This window comes from Thamnophis elegans, chromosome 8 (assembly GCF_009769535.1).
Source record: "Thamnophis elegans isolate rThaEle1 chromosome 8, rThaEle1.pri, whole genome shotgun sequence".
NCBI classification, from domain to species: Eukaryota; Metazoa; Chordata; class Lepidosauria; order Squamata; family Colubridae; genus Thamnophis; species Thamnophis elegans.
Window position 1 is genome coordinate 36,009,459 of NC_045548.1, and position 22,851 is coordinate 36,032,309.

The 22,851-nt window shown below is 38.5% G+C and overlaps 1 protein-coding gene across 3 annotated transcripts in view; it reads left to right on the forward strand.

Annotated features, from left to right (window-relative positions):
• The window catches only part of MAPRE2 (microtubule associated protein RP/EB family member 2), an 84,149-nt gene extending 80,825 nt beyond the window's left edge, over positions 1 to 3,324 (forward strand). For all 3 annotated transcript variants that reach the window (XM_032222963.1, XM_032222962.1, XM_032222961.1), the window contains 3 exons: positions 666 to 805; positions 1,416 to 1,574; positions 2,098 to 3,324. In XM_032222963.1, coding sequence (XP_032078854.1) covers positions 666 to 805; positions 1,416 to 1,574; positions 2,098 to 2,169 — 371 coding nt within the window. In that variant the 3' untranslated portion in view covers positions 2,170 to 3,324. The remainder of the gene's footprint in view (positions 1 to 665; positions 806 to 1,415; positions 1,575 to 2,097) is intronic.
• Positions 3,325 to 22,851: the final 19,527 nt, after the last annotated feature.

A 22,851-nucleotide genomic window follows, 5' to 3' on the forward strand; every position in this document is an offset into this window, starting at 1 on the left:
CATACCATTGTTAGGTGAGGATCTCAGACTTTTCCTGTCCTGCTGAGCTTGCCTCCACTTCAAGCCTCCCCAGTTGCCTATCTTCACCTCATCTCTGCACTTTAGGCAGTCTGCATTCTGCTGGGCTCTCTGCCCCTGTGCGTCCTGGCTTCAGCAGTCTCAGCTCATAATAACACATTTCCATGTGTATTCCCAATCTGCCTACCAGGATTCTGTGCACCAAATGCAGCTTGCTCTTTTCTTACAGCTGCCAGCTAAGATCTTGCAAAACAGCTGCTTGTGCTGGTGCCTCCTGGGAAGCAAGCAAAAGCAAAGTAGGTGCAGGCTGGGGATTTTGACCTGGAGTAACCTGGGCCGGCTGGCAGCTCCTTATTTAGCACAACCTTGGCATGAGTCTCTGGACCAAGTCCTTACCATATGCTTTGCCAACTTTTCAGCTGTTACATATCACATTCTTTTAAATTATAATTTAATGTGAATATTAGACCTTTTGTCCACATACTCTCCCATTGTTCAAGCATTACTGTATATCTAAAGTTCATTGCCCAGTAAATCATACAATGCTTTACATACTCATTCTCCAAATTCATCACAGTTGGTTTCTTAAATGACAGGAGTCTTGGTTCTAACTAATATTTTAAAAACTATTTTAATTTTTTTTTCAGGTGCTGCCAAATCCAGTCCTGCATCAAAACCTGGCTCCACATCATCTCGTCCATCATCAGCAAAAAAAACACCGCCAAGCAGTTCAGTGTTAAAATCTGATAAAGATTTGGAGACACAAGTCATACAGCTCAGCGAACAGGTAATATGCTTAGGCCACCAAAACGGGAAATACCTCTGCATTTGAGCAAGGCAGTAAAATGTAGTATGATTCTAAGCAGATAACCATAGCAGTTTTCAACAATTAAACACTGGTTATTGCTGACCTACTTGGAAGATCATTACATCTTCAACCAATTACCTTAGTTATTTTTATGCCAGCGGAGGAACCTGGGATGATAACATGCTTTGTAAACATTTAGTCAAGTGATATCTCATTATATCATTATAGTAATTGTATAACATAAATCAATGTCCTCTAAGAGTCTACATATTTGGGTGGCCTTGTTGAACAACCCAAAATATAGTCATTTGACCCTCTTTCCCCAAGAAAACCATATACTACTGGTTTTATGAACAGAAGGTCTATGGCAGGGATGTCAAACTCAATTTCATTGAGGGTTTTGTTTGACCTCAGGGGTGTGTGGCCAGGAGGCGTGGCCAGCTCATCATTCGTGTCAGGGGTACCTGTGGTGGCCTGAGCGCTCTGCCAACATATTGAATGCATGTGAACATTGTTTCCTTAGCAATTATGCAGTTTTGTATGTTTTGCTATATAAATACACAGTTACCTAAATGTTTTATTTTCACAGGTACATTCATTAAAACTTGCACTTGAAGGTGTGGAAAAGGAGAGAGATTTCTATTTTGGGAAATTAAGGGAGATTGAGCTTCTATGTCAAGAACACGGAGAAGAAAACAATGATCTTGTTCAACGGTTAATGGAAGTTCTGTATGCTTCAGAAGAACATGTAAGTCTTCATTGTCTATTTTTTCCTCTACGCAATAATGTAGTTTTAATGGAATTGGGTAACATTCATATTCAAGGTCTTCCAATATTGTCTCTCTATGGTAGTTATTCCACAAAGTGGTTTTAGTTAAGGCATAGAATTTCTTTGCAGAAATTAGTCCATAAAGGAATTATGAATATTCTGGAGGAGTTGATATTGATTAGATCCTAAATTCAGATAGAGAAAAATGTCAGCTTACCATTCTGTGATTCCCAGTGAATCATGTTCACATTTGAAACTCAATTTCCCTATATACAGGTTTCAAGCTCTCTTCTTCACACATAATCCTAGCTTTAAATAAAAATAAAAATGTGAGTAATTAGGAAATGTTTATAAGACTCCTAATGATTTTAACTATCTATGTGGTAAAGATTAATAAATGTTGAACTCATTAATATTTTGTTTTAGAAAGATAAGCAGACAGAATTTTGCTTTTAGTGTTTGATCAAGTTTATTTTTTTTTCTCGTTTTCCACCTTGTATAGGAGAGCCACACAGAAGAACATGATGGTGAAGAACAGGTTCATGAACAGCCCCAGCAGCAGGAAGAATACTGACCATCTGGCACATTGGCTGTTTCTGATTTTCTGTGGGAACTTTCTTTGGAAGAATGGAATGTATGTGGCCTCAGACTTGAAACCAATCACTCTCTGTCTGCCATTAACATAAATGTACCATAGTGAGTGTCAGCCAACTTGCCAAGATGTGTTTTGCAGAAGTCTTCTATCAGCATTTGTACCTAAGGAGGTCTGCAAGCTTTGTTCCCAGTTTCTACCACTGCAACATCACTATCTGGCTGCTTAAAATTTGTTCAACTTTTAAAAATATATATATAAATATAATATATATATATATATTTATTTTTCCTTCTGTCTTAAGTATGAATAACATTTGTAATTTGTTCAAAACTATTTATATGGGCATCCCTTAAAACAAAAAGTACTATTCAGTTAGGTTTCACATATTTCATGATAATTCGGTGCATATGGACATTACTTTGGACAAAAGGCAAAAGTGGAAAATAATTGAAATAGATAAATTCAAGTAATTTCAAATAATTTTCCCTAATTAGAACAAAAGCACACATGCTAGAGCTGTAATGTTTCTGATGTCATAATCCAAAGCATGCTAGAAAGCTATACAGTGTATCTTATAATATTGGAAGATGCATACATGCCTGCCTAATCTTTCTTTGGATACTTCCTTCTTCTAAAAAGGTTATTCCTGTTTCAATTCTATATTCAATGTTTGTCAATTTAGGCATTTATACAGATCTTTACAGTATATATGTCTGAAGATGTCACCTATATTCTAATTCCCACTGCTGGCTACACTGATTATGAAAAAAAAACTTTTACTTTTTCTTCTGTGCAAGAGAAGAAACTAGTGGTTGGGCATGTCAGAATATTTACTAGCACAGTTGCACAGTTAATCCTCTAAAGATCTTCATACAACTTTTTGGAATCCAAAAGTCAGTGAGTAACTCAAGTACACACAGATGCAATGCTAGCTTCCAGGTTGTATTAGTGGGGATATTTTATCCAGAAAGAAAAGCTAATCGTTATTTTAGTCCGGATGAATGGATTTGGTAGCATGGAAAAACAAATTGCTGGATTACAGAAATAATCATTGCCATGCGTTCTATTAACTTCTAGTTAAATTTGCACTTAGATTGTGACATTTTTATAATAGAAATAAATCATATTAAAACATTCCTTATTTAAATTGCATATTTTTACAGTCTAATTATAGTATTTTTCCATTGTATTCACTGTTTTATGTTTGCTCGGTTTTAAATTGGATTGGTTATAAGTATTCTAGCAAAAAACAAATAGAATTCATTGTACCGGTTATCATCACTGAAGGTCTCAGTCTACTCTAGCGTGACCCAACAAAAGCACGCACGACAAAAGCGCACCGACAAAACCGCATCGCTAAAACTGCAATGTCAACAACAGTGCGCCAACAACAGCACGGTGACAGAAGGGCACTTTACAACAGTGCGTCGACAGAAAGCCGATTTAAGTTAAGGTAAGGGTTAGGTTTAGGTTTAGGGTTAGCGTTACGTTTAGGGTTAGGGTTAGCGTTATGTTTAGGGTTAGGTTTAGTTTTATAGCGCGCTTCTGTCGCTGCGCTGTTGTCGGCGCGATTCAGTGCTCATTCGTCGGAGCGCTTTAGAACACGCGGTTTTGTCACCGCAGTTTAGTCGGGTGCGGATTTGTCATTTGCCCTTTTGTCGGTGAACCCTATTCTAGATCTGGTCATAAATGCTAGTTCTATTATTACTGTAAGTGATGTGTTGCATATTTCAAAGTTTCTTTTTCTCTGAAATTTCTTGCTTCAGAATGATAGTTACAGCTCAGGCAGCATGTATTGCAATCTCTCTTTAACCCTGTAGCTCAACTGAAGTTTAATTCCATCTCTTCAGTTTAGAAGAATTTACAAAGCTATACTATGCCAACTCATCACAAATAAAGTAACACTTTCACCTTTCCTAAAAAAAAATATTTTAATGCTTTTAAGGAAATGGATTTGATTTCTCTTGGCAGGCATAATCAAACTCATAAATAGCATTATTTTTCAAAAGCTGTATGCTGTCATAATCCAACACAAAAAAAATCCATAATATTTATTATCGTTATGCCACCTCCAAAATGTTTCTTGTGCTAAAACAAACAAACAAACAGAGGAAGTCATTTTTAACACTCCTATCTCCATCAATGCAGTCATGTCTCTGTTTCCTTTTCCTTCTATGAAAACTTTTAAAATACTTCCTTTTGAAGCGCTTTTGGGGCTTTTTGAGGTTTGTTTCTAAACTGCTCTCATCTAAAGCCTCTCTGCTCACCATCCTGTCACATAGGAATATTTTGTGTCCATGGGAGGAGAGTAATGTATCTGGTTTTCTACGGCCCCCTTTGTATGACTAGTCTATCGAACATTCCCCCCCCCCCAAATTTGGAGATGGGAAGTGGCTGGCTTAGGAGGCAGCAGGGTAATAGTTTAATATAAAGCCTGATCTGCTCAGTTGTGCTGAGGCAAGAGAGAGATTCTTGGAAGGAAAGAGGACCCCCCCTCCCCTGTGGTGAGTAATCCTGTTATTCCGTTACAGTTTTAATATGCATTTGCAATTACTTTTACTGAATAACACACCATAAAGCTTTGGTTATATATTAAATGTAAACTGAAAGGAATGTAAACATGTATTGTTAATAATAAATAGATAATGACATAATAAATGCAAAAAGGTCTTATTCAGATGTACCAGTCATTTTGCATTACCCACCAATTGTCGCATGACAGAATATACTTTTTTGTCTCTGAATATGTGAATAATTTGATTTGCGTTTATCTTTTTACATATTTAATAAAAAAATGTTACAATCTGTCTTGCTAAAGTGAGCTTCGTGAGATCCTGTTGTTGGGTTTTATAACTTACAAATGGGATAGGGTTTTTGAGTTGTCAAAGCAAATTGTTTCATAATCAAACTTAACATACTGTACACAGCATTTTAAAATTATTATTAATATTCATTTTTAGAGGGACAGCCAATTCCATTGCTATATTCAATCCAGTTTAAATAATGATAAACACCCCACACTGAAACAACTACAATAAGGCTACAATGTATGGAGTCATGAATGCAGTAACCTGTAAGGATAGAATCTCTCTAGATATTGTTGCTATTGCCAATACACAGGTGATAGGTAGATATATTAGATAGATAGATGATAGATTGATAGATACAGACAGACAGACATAAATATAAACACTCCATTATGACTAAAAGTGAGAAGCAGTTTGGTGTAGTAGTTAAGGTATCAAGTTAGAAACCAGAACATTATAACTTATTAAGTATAAAGACCTCTGGGTGACCATGGGCCAGTCACTTTCTCTTAGCCCTAGGAAAGAGGCAATGGCAAACTTTTCTTTAAAAGACAACTGCAGGGACTTGTTGAAGCAATTTCTGAAAATTTGACATGACTGAACAGGGGGGAAATGACTACTACTATTGTACTAACAATAACTTAATCCAAAGGCTGTCTGCAAGGGCATTGGAAATGAGTTTGTATGTATGTATAAAAAATACTGTAAGTAAAGAGAATGCAAAGTTAAAGAAAGAATTATGTATATACTGCTTATCTCAGTGTAGTTGTGATACGTCTACATAAGGAAGGTATCTTATTTGTATGTATGGCTGTTGACTCCTCTGCCAACTCTGTCATCTATTTTCTGAACAACTTGTTGAAAATGCCTTTTTTTGTTGTAGTGAGGAACAGCAATGGGGAGAGGGAAAACTGCATGGAAGAGACAGCCCCATTTGTCTACCATTCATCCTGCTTACTCCAGTTAGAGGTGAAGTAAGAGCCAAACAGATGAGTGAGGCCAGCATAGTTCATGGCTTCCTTGTGCTCCCCAGCTGTTTGCTGGAGAGCAAAAGGAATGGTGGGAAAGGAGGGCAGAGGTATAGAAGAAAGCAGCAATGATATATCATCTTAGCAAACCCTGGCAAAGGATGCCTGATAATAGGAAGAAAGGCAGAATGCCATTCATGCTTACCAGCAGAAACAAAGGTGCACTCTTGAGTGACCTTGCCAAACCATGTACTGCTATTTGGGGCAAATTGAAGAAGTAGCTGCATTGCTGGTGGAGCTTGTGTGACACAGGAAGTGTACTTTGATGAGGGCACTTTCTTCTTGGCATTAAATTAATTCCTCCTCCAGTACTTTCTAAAGGACCTTGTCTTTATTTCTGGCCCAAGCTGGCTGCTTTCCACTATGATTACCTGATGAATTAAATGAGGCTTAGCCTGGCAACTCAACTGGAAACTTCAAGTCTCTACATTCTCCCATTATAGTTGAGAAATACCAAATTACAGTTGCTTTTTTCCCCTGTGTGTCATAGCATATTTCATTTTCTACCTTGATTTAATCCTTGTTAAAAACAATCTGAAATTTAAGTTTGCAAGGTGATGCATTAAGGGCAAAATGTTTTTCTTCCTTTAAAAACTAGTAGTATTTTACTTCTTACAGAATTGAAATTATTTTCGATATATCTTTCCAAATTTCATACCATTCAGTTCATGGGTACTATGTTATTGTTCAACAACAAATCAAATTATGGTATTCTGGTTTTAAAAAATGCTGCCAAGTTAAGGACCAAGGTAAAATAATGAAAGAGCAGCTCAGTTTCACAGTGAAGGTTTTTAAAAACAAAATATATTTAATGGAATTCTAACTATTTGGAGATGTCATAGGATACTTATAAGTACTAACCAGTTGATTCCAGGGGCAGTACTGAAAATTTTCTTGCAAAGGTGTATGCCAGGAAAATACAGAAGCATCTGTAGGAAGAACATGCTCACATAATTCTCATGTCACCCACCTCACCCTCAACATCCACTCCACTTGCAACGTTCGAATGTCCTCAACCTGTCAGTGAACCCACAAATAATAAAACCAAAGACCGCTTAAGCTCTTTCCAAATGCATTAACACATTGGCTGAAACCAACTAATCACATTTCCTATTAGGAAATTGACAAATACCAAAGCAATCATAACTAAAGAAATCCCCTCAAGATATGGAAATCCTTTATCCACACGATGCAGGTCCTCCAGCCACAAGTAAGAATCCAACACATAGACACACAAGAGACAAGGGTGGTATCTCATGGGATGAAAAAACTGAATTTCCTTCCCTCCAGAGCCCATGCGTTTTCCAGGACAAAACACAGTGGCAGGCAGAATTCACAAACAAGGAACCAAAACCCCTTCCCCCCTATAAATATTTCTGCCTCTGTCTTTAATTTATGGCTGCCTTCAATTCGCTTGCTGTCTGTCTGGCTTTTTAAATAAACTCTACCTCAACTTCAAGTAATTGTCCTGAGTCCTTCATTGGACAACCAAGCTCAGAATCCAATTATAAATTCTTCTAACATATCCATGTCAACAATCTCTTAAAAGTCTGTAGATGTTGAGCTGGGTAAACAAATGGCTTGTATTTGGTAGTTGAAAAACAAACAGTACATATTTAATTGATTGTGGCAGTTAAGAGCATTGAATGAAAACATGCAACATTTAAAACATGAAACTGAACAGCAACAGCAACTAAATACTCTGAAAGATACAAGAAATAAACAAAAAAACCAGTTTGGGTTGTATTGTGCAAATATTGACAGCACAACCCCATCCTTAACTCAGAAATAAGTCTTAAAGTTTAAATTGGTTTTGTACAGAATTATAGAATTTGATTGAAATTGCTGGGACACTAAAGGGAAAAAAATCTATTACAAAAGAGAAGCATGATGTTATTGTTTGGTTTATGAAATATGAAAAAAGCCTTTGCCTTCCAAGTGTAATTTTTTTAACACAAGATTTAATCAATGCCTTGAAACATGTAACCTACTGAAAAAAAATGCAGAGTGAATTGCTGCCTAACAAGGAACATCTGCCAATGTGTCTGTTCTTATAAGAATCTCATCATTATTGACTTGAATATGTCTGGATAAAATCAGAAGCAGGAAATTACAAAGCTAGCTTTTCTGACTGAGGAACAGAACCTGAACTCTTAACAAAAGAATCCATTCAGAATGGAAAAATGGTATTGCAATAAATGGTGTCTTATTGGAATATGTATCCAGCCTAGCAGCATTGCTTTACATTCCACATTCTGGAGTCTCAAATTTAGCAATATCATCTGTAATCTTAATCATAATCTTTCTTGATTTAGGCTTATTTTAATTAGTCCAACTAGTAGACTTGTCATCTTTAACTTTTGTGTTCCCGTGTAACAGTAATGTTTTTATTTTGAAAGGCTAGAAATTTAATTAATGGATAAAAATACTTCAAACTACACTGCAAAGCTATGGATACGATACTACATTCCATACCAATAAAGATGCTGGAACCAAAAATATGAGGAAAAGTTAACCTCAATTATCAGTGATCAACAATATCCAATAACAATTTATTTCATCAAAACATGAGAGTGATATTCAACCAAAATAAGAAAGTTCAAATGCAGCAAAAATCTCAATCCATAAAATATATTACTCTTTAATCAAAGCAAATTATAAAATGTTATCATTAATAAAATAGATAAATCATACACTGAAACTAGCATATTGAAATTCTGTACCATAGAGGTGTCAACATCCAAGATACTTTATAAAATATTCCCTACTTATAGAATCTCTAGAACTAGAAGATGAAGTTAGATCAGCATTCTAGTCATTATCAAGTTGGAAGGTTACAAGAATGGATGGAATATTTACAAAAATATGGAAATCAACAAAAGAAAAATCAGCAAATATAGTTTGGTTAGAACAACCAAACTGTATCAGCAAATCTGGAAAATGACAGAGTGACCAACTAACTGAAAAAAGTCAATCTACATAATCCAAAGAAAGGAGATTTAGACTGTGTATCATGCAATAACTTATACATAAAATAGCAAAATAGTGCTTACAATATTCAATGTAGATTAGAGCTCTATGTGGAAAAAGAGACACAGTAGTCTTTGACTTATGACCACAACTGAGCCCAACATTTCTAAGTTGCTGTGAGTTTTGCCCTATTTTATGACCTTTCTTGCTACTATTGTTGCAGTTGTTAAGTTACGAACATGGTTGTTAAGTGAATCTGGCTATCCCCATTGACTTTGCTCATCAGAAAGTCACAAAGGTGATCATGTGACTATGGGATAGCACAACCACCACAAACCAATTGGCAAGCATCTGAATTTTGAACATGTGACTATGCGGATGCTGCAACAGTGAAAAACAGTCATGTCACTTTTTTCAGTTCACTTGAAACTTTGAACGGGCTAAAGAATGATTGCGAGTTGAGGACATACTAATGATATGATAATTTTCATAAATGATAATTATAAATATAAATGATATAAATTATTATATAAGCTGTGGTGGCACAGTGGTTAGCATGAACTACTGCAAGCTACTTCTGCTGATTGCTGGCTCCAGTTCGGAGTTCAATTCTCATTGGCTGAAGGTTGACTCAGCCTTCCATCCTTGTTGGGGGAAATATGCTGACTGTAAACCTCTTAAAGAGGACTGTAAAGCGTTATATAAGTTTAAGTGCTATTGCTGTGTGTGTGTATGTGTGTGTGTGTAAAATCATATATTAATATATAAAATCATATCATGTACATTTATATTAATCATTTACAATTAAAATATATAGATTATGACTAAAACGTGGGGAGGGAGGGAGGGAGCAGAATGTAGAGGAAGGGAGGTGGGGTCTGCTATTGGTCCATCAATCACTTCCAGTTGATATTCCCCTGTTGGGGCCTCAAGCCAATTGGCAGAGCCAGACCTTCATGCAAGAACAGCAACTTTCTGACCTCATTTGGAGACAGACCACAGAGCAAGGAGACAGAGCACAGAATGGGGGCAACAGTTCTCAAAGCTTGTGCTTTGCTCCCTTGATATCGCCAGGTTGTAGAGAAAGCTCTAAGAATATAAATCTTTGATCCCAAACAATTGTTTTTAAAAAAGATTTTAAGATTCATTTTCAGATCTCATTCTTCCTAGTGTTTATTATTTTAATGTAATAATTACTTTGTCATTTCCTTCACTGCTCCTCTCAAAATAGAATAGCAGTGGTACTATATATAAAATATCTACTTGATTTCCCACAAGAATGATTCTAAGTATTTAGAATACCTTCCTGAATATGTTCAAGCTTGCTGATTCCAGAATTGCCTACAGTTAATCTGCACTGTAGTTATGGTTTCTATTAAAGAAACTTTGTGTTAAAAACTATGTAAATATAGCAGTCAAATATCTGCATTACATTATGCTAGAGATCAAGCAACATGATGCTTGATGTTAGACCTATCCTGCTGCAAACCAAATTTTTCAGTTTTTAGAAAGAAAAACAATAGAAAAGAATAAAAGAAAAGGAAGGCAGACTTAGAAAAGCCAGTCAAAGGCTATTAGCTACTCACTATTTATTGTTTATATGAAATTACATTTTTAACCAGGCTGGATATGCTGATCATAAACACTTTTGGTTTTGTAAAAATTCAGGGAAATTTACCTGAAAACTAATTCATTTTCTTGGAAAGGCAGGGGCAGTTTGTCAGACTTACTCTACTATTACTGTGTTCTCCTAAGCAATTTGGCAGTATTAGCTCTTTGGAAAAGGCTCTAGAGCTGGGAAAGATGGAAGGAAAGAAAAATGAAAAAATGCCAATAACTAGCAGCAAGGTGGATGGATTCCGATATAGGGGCAATGGGAATACCTGAAGGAGTGTGGAAGATCTGAAGGACCAAGTTAAGGACTGTCATGACGAAAATCAATTTATATGGTTGCTAAGAGTTGACACTGACTTGATGGCAATCAATCAATCAAATATCTTAAATTGATATGTAATGAGCAAGTATTTTGCTGTACACTATGAATACAAAAGATTAGCTCAAAGAATGTTATAAAAAGGGAAACAATTAAGATTTCAAAAAATAGCTTAGTTACTATATATTCCCACAGCATTGTGCTTTTCTAGGGCAAAAAAAGAGGAGGCAGCATTACATATTCTATCTTCTATTACTGAAGAACAGGTAGAATAGATGTCTAAACACACACACACAGTACTTCCAGAAATGGAATACACAACAAACTTCACATCCATGTTATCCTAGGGAATTGCAAGCATATGTTCCATGCAAATTACCCTCTATGGAGATTTTAAATCCAAACTTGAATGAGACCAAGTACAGTACCCAAAGACCTGATTTGGTTCTCAGGCAAAATTGTAGTCCAGGGGGAAAAAAGCAAATGACTTCCCCAAATTACAAGCTCTGGAAATAAAGATACGATGATATTTGAAATTCAGAAGTTGTAACAATCAGATTTACATTAAAACATTTCCAATTGTTAATGCTTTCTCTAGTGCAGGTAGTCCTCAACTTACAACAACATTTGAACCCCAAATTTGTTGCTAAGTGAAACATGTGCCCCATTTTACGACCTTTCTTGCCACAGATGTTAAGTGAATCACTGCAGTTGATAAGTTAGTAATATGGTTGTTTCCTGACTCTGGTTTCCCCATTGACTTTGCTTGTCATGCCACAAAAGATGATCACATGACCCCAGGACACTGCAATGGTCATAAATATGAACCAGTTGACAAGTATCTGAATTTCGGTCACAAGATTATGGGATGATGCAAAGGTTGTAACTGAAAAACAGTCGTAAGTTGATTTTTTCAGTGCCATTGTAACTTTGAACCGTCACTGAATGAACTGTTGTAAGTTGAGGATTACCTGAGGCAATTTCTCATAAAGTTTCTCTATTATCTTTTTGATGTTCACAGCCTCTGATACAAAAACCAGAAACATATAAAAATATTCTATCATCTGTCTATGTTAGATTACATCTTTATTAAGTCAATTTTGAAAATCACAAAGTAGGGTGCATGCTTTTCAATTTTCCGCCATTGTTTATTAAGCAAGAAAGTAAACAAGGAAACCAGTGAAAAAAGGAAAGGGTCTAGGAAATATAGTTGGTATTGAAGCCAGTATTTAGTCATTTTCTTGAGATGAATTTGGGAAAAGACTGAAGATTTTCATAATGTGATCAACCAGGTACATCAAAGTTTAGAGATAGTGCCCCCTAGTGCTCTAACCTTGAAATGCATTCATTCATTGGCTTAGAGTAGGATTGTTTAGTACTTGTACTTGATTATTAAGAGAAAAATTCCTGTAATTATTTTACTTTCCTTTGAAGCTTCTTTTGATTGTTTCAAAATTGCCACTTCAAAGGAAAAGCATGATGTAGCATGAGTAATACCCTTATTCAAATCCTGTTAAATATAATATTGAATATAGCGGCAACAGTATATTTGTATTTACTAATTTATAATGTTCCAAACTCAGACTAGCTGTTTTAAAGTTGCTTAATAGACATTGTTTTATTCAAATCACATTGTGTATACATAGGATGTTCTCAATAATAGAAAAATATCTTACGATGCTCAACTTTACACATTATTTTGGTTTAAGTCTAAATATTTAGTAGCCACTTTCAAGCTCCATGTAACTATAGAAATGAATATTTATAAAATTTATACATTTTATTCTTGGGAATTGCTTTCTATCATATCATGAGCCATTACAAAAAAAACCTTTGAAAATTATTTCAATGTAGTTCTTCTGACAATGTTGCTCTTTATTTAGGACTGCATGCTGTCAAAAGAATATGAGCATTTAATTAGATGAGACTTTGTGCTTATTTTATGGATGACACTGAAAAGAGCAGAAGTCCAATAAAATTTTTATATTGTACATATAAAATTGATCCATATTTTATTAAACATAAGTACTTTCCTGACAAATATGAAAATGAGAACTATGCACCATAAACATGCACTCTTATTTGTCAATATAAATTAACTACGCACTATCGTATGATCGTTACATAGATTTATGCTGAGGCTAAGTCTTTTCTCTATCTTTAGCCTATCTATGCAAAATAAATTTTATTTCTTCAGACTGTTTTGTATACCCATCCTTTCCTGTGATTACAATATTGGCAGTTATTTTCATCTTCTTGAGGAATACTAGCTTCTCAAGGAAACATCCCTGAGAGAACTTACATAGTTTATTTAGCACATCTTCTCCTAGAAATATAAACTAAATTTCTCTAGGAATTTTTCAATTTTTAGAATAAATAAGAGATAAACAATGGAAAGGACCTGTATGATTATTTGTAGTATGTGATTAATACTGGGAACTGAATACAAAACTCCCACCTAAAATTCTGTGCATTCTAAGTTGCTTAGTAATTAATATGCATATTTGAGTCTTTTTTGAATTTTTGCAGACTCCAGAATCTAGGATTTGACAACTTATTGTAAATGTGATATATGTGGTGTCAAGATATTTTTCATTTACATAGATTATATGATCTTTATTGTCAGAAATTTCAGCTGAATTAACCAAGAGGAGATCGGAACACGAATCACAATTTTTAGCCAAGAGTCTGCAGCGCTGCACTGTTCATCAGAAAACCTAATAAACCTAAACTCCTGACAATCGTGGCTTCTTTTGCCCCATGTCTTATTTTAAGCATTTTTATTCCATCAAGTTTAAGTCCTCATGTCTATATTGAAAAGTTTGAACTCATTCAATATGATATTTTAATAATATGGCTATTAAACAATACTAAAATAATTTCAGTAATTGTTACAATTGTTCTCTCTCTCCATGTATGTTATTGCATGCCAAATAAAAACACAAGATACCAAGAACCTCTGTTTGAAATGTTTTGTTATCCTCACATGCCCTAAACTCAATACCTTTATCATGCAATCTGATAATGGCTGCTGATGGAATAACAGTATGTATTAGCCCTATTCTATGAGAAAAGCAATAAATTTGTGTCTATATAAATACCCTTCTATTCCTTTGGGCTTTTTTCTCAAAAAACAGAGTACAGATAGTTTAGGAACAAATATAATTATTATAATTCTGGTTAATTAATAATTATAATTATTCACTTCAATTGGTTCACATTTTTTATTCATATGATGCCAAAGGAACTGAATGACTGCTTAAATTTTTTCAGCTTTGTTGGATCCCTATACTATATATTACACATAGTCCTGTACGACCACTCATTCAGTAACTGTTCAAGGTTACCTCGGTTCTTCAGAGTTCCAGCCATTGCAGTGTTCCTGCAGTCACAAGATTGTAAACTAGCACTTGATGACCAGCCAATGGTTACAACATTGCAACATTCCATGATCACATGATCAGAATTTCTGACACAAGCAAAGTCAATGGGGAAGCCAGAAGGAAGTTGAAGTTGCAGTCACATGAAGTTCTTGCTTAATAACTCACATCATCTTCACTTAACAAAGGCAAATGGGACTGCCAAAATTATCAGCGACGCAGTCATATTATGTTGTGCTTTACAACTGTGTTACTTAACAGTGGCAATTCTGGTTCCAACTGCCAAGAAAATTGAAGGTACCTGCATATATGAAGCTCCAATGTGTAACAACCTAACGGCATACTACCGTTTTTGCAATTGTTCTTCAAACTTAGGTCCATACTCCTCTGCACATCAGTACTGCAGTGTGAGGGGACTTATAAATATACCCAATTCACTATTCTATTTTGAAATAACAATATTATAGAGTCATGGTGTAGTTTAAGGCACTGTTCCAGGATACTGTGAATTCTAATGCTGCCTTAAGTACAAAGCTACATGGGTGACTTTGGGCCAATCATTCTTTTGTCAGATTCCGAAGGGTTAAGGAAAGCAGCCAAACACAGAGACGGTTTGAAAATGCAGTTTAACTTCCTCCAGCACAAACTGACCAACAAAGCACTAAGGCAATGAATAAATTGTCAAAGTTGACATCTGGTGCTCCCCACCAACTTTTATACTTTATTTGGTATTTAGGCTAAACCCCATCCCTGTGCCACACCCATCACATTGTGACCCAGAGTGAATACTACCCAGCAATGAGTCATGGCTTGTTCTTAGGCAGTTATCAGTTGTGGAGAGTTCTCAGCTGAATTGCATGTGGAGGAGGGGGATTTCCAGTTGGTAAGCACGATTCCTGCAGCTCTCACAGTCCCTTCCCCCAATGGCAATTCCAGGCCTGTGGGCTCACCGCAGCTGACATCTTTCTCAGTCCTAAGAAGAAGGTAATAGCAATCCCCTTCTGAACATCAAAGAAAAATGCAAGCTGTTGTTAGAAGTCAAGAAAAGCTTCGTGGCACAAAGAAAAAGAAAGAAAAAGCCATTTCAAAGATTGCAGAAAAGCAATAGGAAATAGTAAGGCAATGAAGTTAAATACATCACTGTATTTCTCTGTAGTGTTGAAAAATATTCTTGCTTTCACCATATTAACAGACCTCTTCATATATTGCCTTCTTAATAAAACATATTAGCTTGATTCCAACATATTTTCACATTTCTGTTCAAGCCACTCATATAATTTGTAAAACATATTTTTTACATTCTATGTAACAAAAAAAAGTATTGCACACATTTAAGTAGCCCATTTCCACTGCATTTGACTTTATTTGTTCTGAAATTTGCAATTCTCATTTCCATTTATAATAAAGTGGACACAATTCTGGCTCTATATCCATTTACAAAAAGTCCTGAAACAAGGATGTCATCGAGGAAAAAAAGGTGAAAGAACTTGAAGAAAATCAGTATTAAGGTGACCAGATTTTCAGATTGGTAAAGAGGGACACCATTGACGCGGGGGAGGGGGGGGGGGGCGGTGGCTTGATTAAAAATTTTTATTTTGTCAAAAGGTCACACAAGGCGATTATATGACCCCAGGACACTGAAAGCATCATAAATATGAATCTATTGCCAAACATCAAAATTTGGATCACGTGACCATGAGGATGCTTCAACGGTCGCTAAGTATGAAAAATGGTCGCTAAGTGTGAAAAATGGTCATCAGTCACTTTTTTCAATGCCGTTGTAACTTTGGTCACTAAATGAACTGTTTGAAAGCTAAAGCTAGCTTGCATTATGCTAGCTTACATTTTCAAGAGAGAGAAGCTAAACTCCTTATTAGAATTGAAATAGAAATGAGTAGAGTAGAGTAGAGTACAATAGTTTATTACCCAAGTGTGATTGGAACCCCCAAGGAATTTGTCTTAGGTGTACATAAATAAAATAAAATACAATACATTCATCAAGAATCATAAGCTACAACACAGTGATAGTCTCTCTCTCTCTCTCTCTCTCTCTCTCTCTCACACACACACACACACACACACAAATACACACACACTCCTCCTCTGGATTCAATGGGGTTTAGGAAATCTCCCACCCTCATACACTCCTTCTTTCTTTCTCTCTTCCCTCCTCTGGATTCAATGGGATTTTTAGAAAATCCCCACTCCTGTGCACACACTTCCTCTTTCTTTCTTTCTTCCTTCCCTCCTCTGGATTCAATGGGGTTTAGGAAATCTCCCACCCTCATACACTCCTTCTTTCTTTCTCTCTTCCCTCCTCTGGATTCAATGGGATTTTTAGAAAATCCCCACTCCTGTGCACAAACTTCCTCTTTCTTTCTTTCTTCCCTCCTCTGGATTCAATGGGGTTTAGGAAATCTCCCACCCTCATACACTCCTTCTTTCTTTCTCTCTTCCCTAGTCTGGATTCAATGGGATTTTTAGAAAATCCCCACTCCTGTGCACACACTTCCTCTTTCTTTCTTTCTTTCTTCCCTCATCTGGATTCAATGGGGTTTAGGAAATCCCACCACCCTCATACACTCCCCCTTTCTTTCTCTCTTCCCTCCTCTGGATTCAATGGGGTTTAGGAAATCTCCCACCCTCATACACTCCCCTTTCTTTCTCTCTCTCTTCCCTCCTCTGGATTCAATGGGGTTTAGGAAATCTCCCACCCTCATACACTTCCCTTTCTTTCTTTCTCTCTTCCCTCCTCTGGATTCAATGGGGTTTAGGAAATCCCCCCACCCTCATACACTCCCCTTTCTTTCTTTTTCTCTTCCCTCCTCTGGATTCAATGGGGTTTAGGAAATCCCCCCACCCTCATACACTCCCCCTTTCTTTCTCTCTTCCCTCCTCTGGATTCAATGGGGTTTAGGAAATCTCCCACCCTCATACACTCCTTCTTTCTTTCTCTCTTCCCTCCTCTGGATTCAATGGGATTTTTAGAAAATCCCCACTCCTGTGCACACACTTCCTCTTTCTTTCTTTCTTCCTTCCCTCCTCTGGATTCAATGGGGTTTAGGAAATCTCCCACCCTCATACACTCCTTCTTTCTTTCTCTCTTCCCTCCTCTGGATTCAATGGGATTTTTAGAAAATCCCCACTCCTGTGCACAAACTTCCTCTTTCTTTCTTTCTTTCTTCCCTCCTCTGGATTCAATGGGGTTTAGGAAATCTCCCACCCTCATACACTCCTTCTTTCTTTCTCTCTTCCCTAGTCTGGATTCAATGGGATTTTTAGAAAATCCCCACTCCTGTGCACACACTTCCTCTTTCTTTCTTTCTTTCTTCCCTCATCTGGATTCAATGGGGTTTAGGAAATCCCACCACCCTCATACACTCCCCCTTTCTTTCTCTCTTCCCTCCTCTGGATTCAATGGGGTTTAGGAAATCTCCCACCCTCATACACTCCCCTTTCTTTCTCTCTCTCTTCCCTCCTCTGGATTCAATGGGGTTTAGGAAATCTCCCACCCTCATACACTTCCCTTTCTTTCTTTCTCTCTTCCCTCCTCTGGATTCAATGGGGTTTAGGAAATCCCCCCACCCTCATACACTCCCCTTTCTTTCTTTTTCTCTTCCCTCCTCTGGATTCAATGGGGTTTAGGAAATCCCCCCACCCTCATACACTCCCCCTTTCTTTCTCTCTTCCCTCCTCTGGATTCAATGGGGTTTAGGAAATCTCCCACCCTCATACACTCCCCTTTCTTTCTTTTTCTCTTCCCTCCTCTGGATTCAATGGGGTTTAGGAAATCCCCCCACCCTCATACACTCCCCGTTTCTTTCTCTCTTCCCCCCTCGGCTCAGATCACACCTCAGCTGAGCAGGGAGGGATCCTTTGCTTTGGGAGGCTTCACAGCAAGGGTTCTACCTCCACTCTTCCCCCCTCGGTTCGGATCACACCTCAGCTGAGCAGGGAGGGATCCTTTGCTTTGGGAGGCTTCACAGCAAGGGTTCTACCTCCACTCTTCCCCCCTCGGCTCGGATCACACCTCAGCTGAGCAGGGAGGGATCCTTTGCTTTGGGAGGCTTCACAGCAAGGGTTCTACCTCCACTCTTCCCCCCTCGGCTCGGATCACACCTCAGCTGAGCAGGGAGGGATCCTTTGCTTTGGGAGGCTTCACAGCAAGGGTTCTACCTCCACTCTTCCCCCCTCGGCTCGGATCACACCTCAGCTGAGCAGGGAGGGATCCTTTGCTTTGGGAGGCTTCACAGCAAGGGTTCTACCTCCACTCTTCCCCCCTCGGCTCGGATCACACCTCAGCTGAGCAGGGAGGGATCCTTTGCTTTGGGAGGCTTCACAGCAAGGGTTCTACCTCCACTCTTCCCCCCTCGGCTCGGATCACACCTCAGCTGAGCAGGGAGGGATCCTTTGCTTTGGGAGGCTTCACAGCAAGGGTTCTATCTCCACTCTTCCCCCCTCGGCTTGGATCACACCTCAGCTGAGCAGGGAGGGATCCTTTGCTTTGGGAGGCTTCACAGCAAGGGTTCTACCTCCACTCTTCCCCCCTCGGCTCGGATCACACCTCAGCTGAGCAGGGAGGGATCCTTTGCTTTGGGAGGCTTCACAGCAAGGGTTCTACCTCCCCTCTTCCCCCCTCGGCTTGGATCACACCTCAGCTGAGCAGGGAGGGATCCTTTGCTTTGGGAGGCTTCACAGCAAGGGTTCTACCTCCACTCTTCCCCCCTCGGCTTGGATCACACCTCAGCTGAGCGGGCAGGGAACTTTTGTTTTGGGAGGCTTCACAGCGGCGGTGGTGCCTCCCCCTCTTCCCCCCTCGGCTCGGATCACACCTCAGCTGAGCAGGGAGGGATCCTTTGCTTTGGGAGGCTTCACAGCAAGGGTTCTACCTCCACTCTTCCCCCCTCGGCTCGGATCACACCTCAGCTGAGCAGGGAGGGATCCTTTGCTTTGGGAGGCTTCACAGCAAGGGTTCTACCTCCACTCTTCCCCCCTCGGCTCGGATCACACCTCAGCTGAGCGGGCAGGGAACTTTTGCTTTGGGAGGCTTCACAGCAAGGGTTCTACCTCCCCTCTTCCCCCCTCGGCTCGGATCACACCTCAGCTGAGCGGGCAGGGAACTTTTGCTTTGGGAGGCTTCACTGAGCGGGCAGGGAACTTTTGCTTTGGGAGGCTTCACAGCGGCGGCGGTGCCTCCCCCTCTTCCCCCCTCGGCTCGGATCACACCTCAGCTGGGCAGGGAGGGATCCTTTGCTTTGGGAGGCTTCACAGCAAGGGTTCTACCTCCCCCACCGATGCCGGCTTCCCCGCTGCGACTGGCGGGAACGGCAATGAAAGCTCGGGCTTCACTCCTCCGTCTGGGGCTGCGGCTAACAGGGACGGCCAAGCGCTTTCCTCAAAAGCCCTGCCTTCCACACACACCCGGCTTCCAAAATCCGGGGAGTTGCGGGGAGGGACGATCTTCTTCCCCTCTCTCAGGTTGCCCGGTTCCCCCCCCCAGTTCCTCTCATGAGTTGCTCGCAAGGGAAGGCCTTCCCTTCCCTTGCTAAAGGCCGCCACCGCCCACCCGAAGCGGCGAAGCCTCCCGATTCCCACCGGCACCGGAGTTACTCACCAGGGCAGTGCAGCAAAAACAAACAGCAAAGGTGAAATGAAATGGAGACTGGTGAGAGTCATGACTCGCACGGCGTGCTTAAGCGGACTCCAGCCAATCAGTGAGCTGGCTGGGATGGAAAATTTTAAGCACCCTCGTGCGTGCTTAAAGTTTTCCATCCCAGCCAGCTCACTGATTGGCTGGACTCCAGGCCAATCAGTGAGCGGCAGGTTGGGCTGGCTTAGATATTGAAAGTGTAGATAGAATAGATTGGGGAACGGAATGAGCGAGCTAGCGGCAGCTGATGATGGGTGGGGGAGCCAGCGAGCGCCGAAATAAAGCGGGGTTTTTTGAGAAGCGGGCGGGACGCGGGAAAAACGATGAAAAATCGGGCCTGTCCCGCCAAATCCGGGACGTCTGGTCACCTCAATATTATTGAGTCCCTATTTTACCTGTTCATTATGTATGCATCGATGCTACAACAACAGAAAAATGAACTTTTTACTTCAAGGACATCATTATACATAATATAGCAATCAAATGATGTCAAGCAATGTAATAGATAAAAAAGTTTCCTAACATCTATTTTCAAGGAAAATATGTTTTGTATATTTTCTTAATATTACAACAATAACTGGAAGAGATATGGAGACCCACTTTTTTTTTATTCTGTGACTTATTGAGATAGCAATCTAAAATAAAGTAAAAGTCATTTTAAAATTAATTTTACTTTTTTAATGGTGCCCAACTTTGTTTAGATGACAACTACAATATATACTGTAGTTATTGTGATATTATATGTTTTAAAATACAATTTACTAGACAAGAAATTTTGCTGTAGAAACTGCCTCTGTTTTACTGAACTGTAAAATCTTTGGGGCCCTCGAGTGGAGGGATGGAGAACTGAAGACAGCTCTGCAAAAGTAGAACTGATGAGCAAGGTAAAGACCAAGGAACTGATGAGTCCTTGGAACTTCTCCAGAAGGAACAGATGTAAGATTGACCAAAGGAAAGCTGCTCCTTGCCGAAGAGACCATAGGACAGCATTTTTCTATATAGTAGGTTTGAGTGGCTGGGAAATGATGGGATTAGCCAACTTGTTCGCAACCATGGCAAAGTCCTTTAAAAGGCACCACGTTCGCAAGCCTCACTTTCTAATCACTTTCAGAAATTGTTTATTACCTATCTTAAAGCTATTAGACTATTGTAATAAACTATAAATGTTACTTGCTAATGTAAGTGTCCAGTGTTAAAATATTTTGTTCCAGTCTGTATTAATAAGTCAAATCTAAGTGACTTTCTCCTTTAATTGTAATCTTTAGCTCTTTTTGTTTTCCTCTAGAATTTAACTTTCAAGTCTCATCCTGTCATGCTTTTAAATAGAATTTAAAATAAAAGCATTTCCCAACAATTCTTATAATTCATTCCATAATTTTACTTCAATCCATCTGAGCTTCATGCATTTTCAACTTTCCCAAATCAAAGTTCTAATCTCCATTTTGCTGTTTATTCCAAAATATTTGTTTAAATCCTTACATTTGTATTTAAAACTTCTTTCACTAAAGATTAAAAGGAATGGCACCTGGTGGTATAAACCATCTTACTCCATAGGTCCATAAAATCTGTAGTCTTTGAGCTGGGAATAATGGTTATACATCATTGCAGTTGTTAAGCAGGTGAACACATAATCAAGCCTGATTTTACAACCTTTTTTGTGATGTCATTAAGCAAACACAACAGTCATTAAGCGAATATTTACACCCCCCCAAATTTTTTTTGCCAGAAACCAGAAGAAAACCAGAAATGGTACTGCACCCACAACACCCAGAGCTGACCCAAAATGGTCAATAGTATCAAAGGCCACTGAGATCTCAAGAAGGCCACTATCCTCATCTTGTTCCCATCAGAGATCATCCAAAAGCACAGTCAAAGCTGTTCCTGTCTCATATCTGGGCATAAAATCCGAGTGAAAGGGGTCCAGACATTCCCACATAACCGATATGTTGGCTCAGAATTATGTTTGAAGGCTCTAATATTTCAGCATTTTTAATGTCTGGTAGTTTTTAATTCAAACTAACTACACATGCATAATCAGGTCTTATACTTAAAGTACTATATTTATACAACACACTCCACTTCATTGGTGCCTATGACAAGTCTTTTTCTCTTTGTATGTAGTCTGACCATACTTAACTGGATACTTTATCCTACCAAGCTAAAAAAAACTGAAGGTTTACCTAAACTTACATCATCATCTTTAAATATTATTTTGTATTGCCTTTAGGTCAGTGGTGAAAATTATATCATTTTCTTCATAGCAGTTGGCAGAGGAAAATTATATGGTGTCTGTTTTAAAGATGTCTCTGTGCAAGTATTTTCTGATGATTTCATCATATATACAGGCAGGTAATTTTTTAGCACAGGGGGCTTTTAGCAAATAGGCTTCAGTTGGTGAAATGGGTTAGGTTTTCTGTTTCTTTTATAATTGTGTTTTAATGATGTGAATGTAGTTTAAGTTCTATTAAATTGGATTAAATTAGTTTCAGTATCTTGAGCACCATTTCTGAGTATTCTATTTATGCTTTTATTATATTCATATTCCACCAACTTACTCAGGATATCTTTAGAAATAAGTTAATGGTGGAAAAATGAATTGTCCACAACTATTTGAGGCGTTGCCTTTTTTCAGTCCTACTCAAATCATTATATGGTTCTACATATTACTAAATACATACAAACATACATGTGATTGAGGTTTAGTTTTTCTTTTCTTGGCATCTCATCAACTCATTTCAATCTAAGCAAGAAGAGAATAGCAGTTTCTGCTGCTTAGAAGACTCGGCAGAGCACGCCTGCGCAACCGAAGAAAACGGACCTCAATATGCAACCGCCCCCGTGTGGCCCAAGCGAACAGTTGAGAAAGACGGCGGTCATCGGCTTTCATTATTAC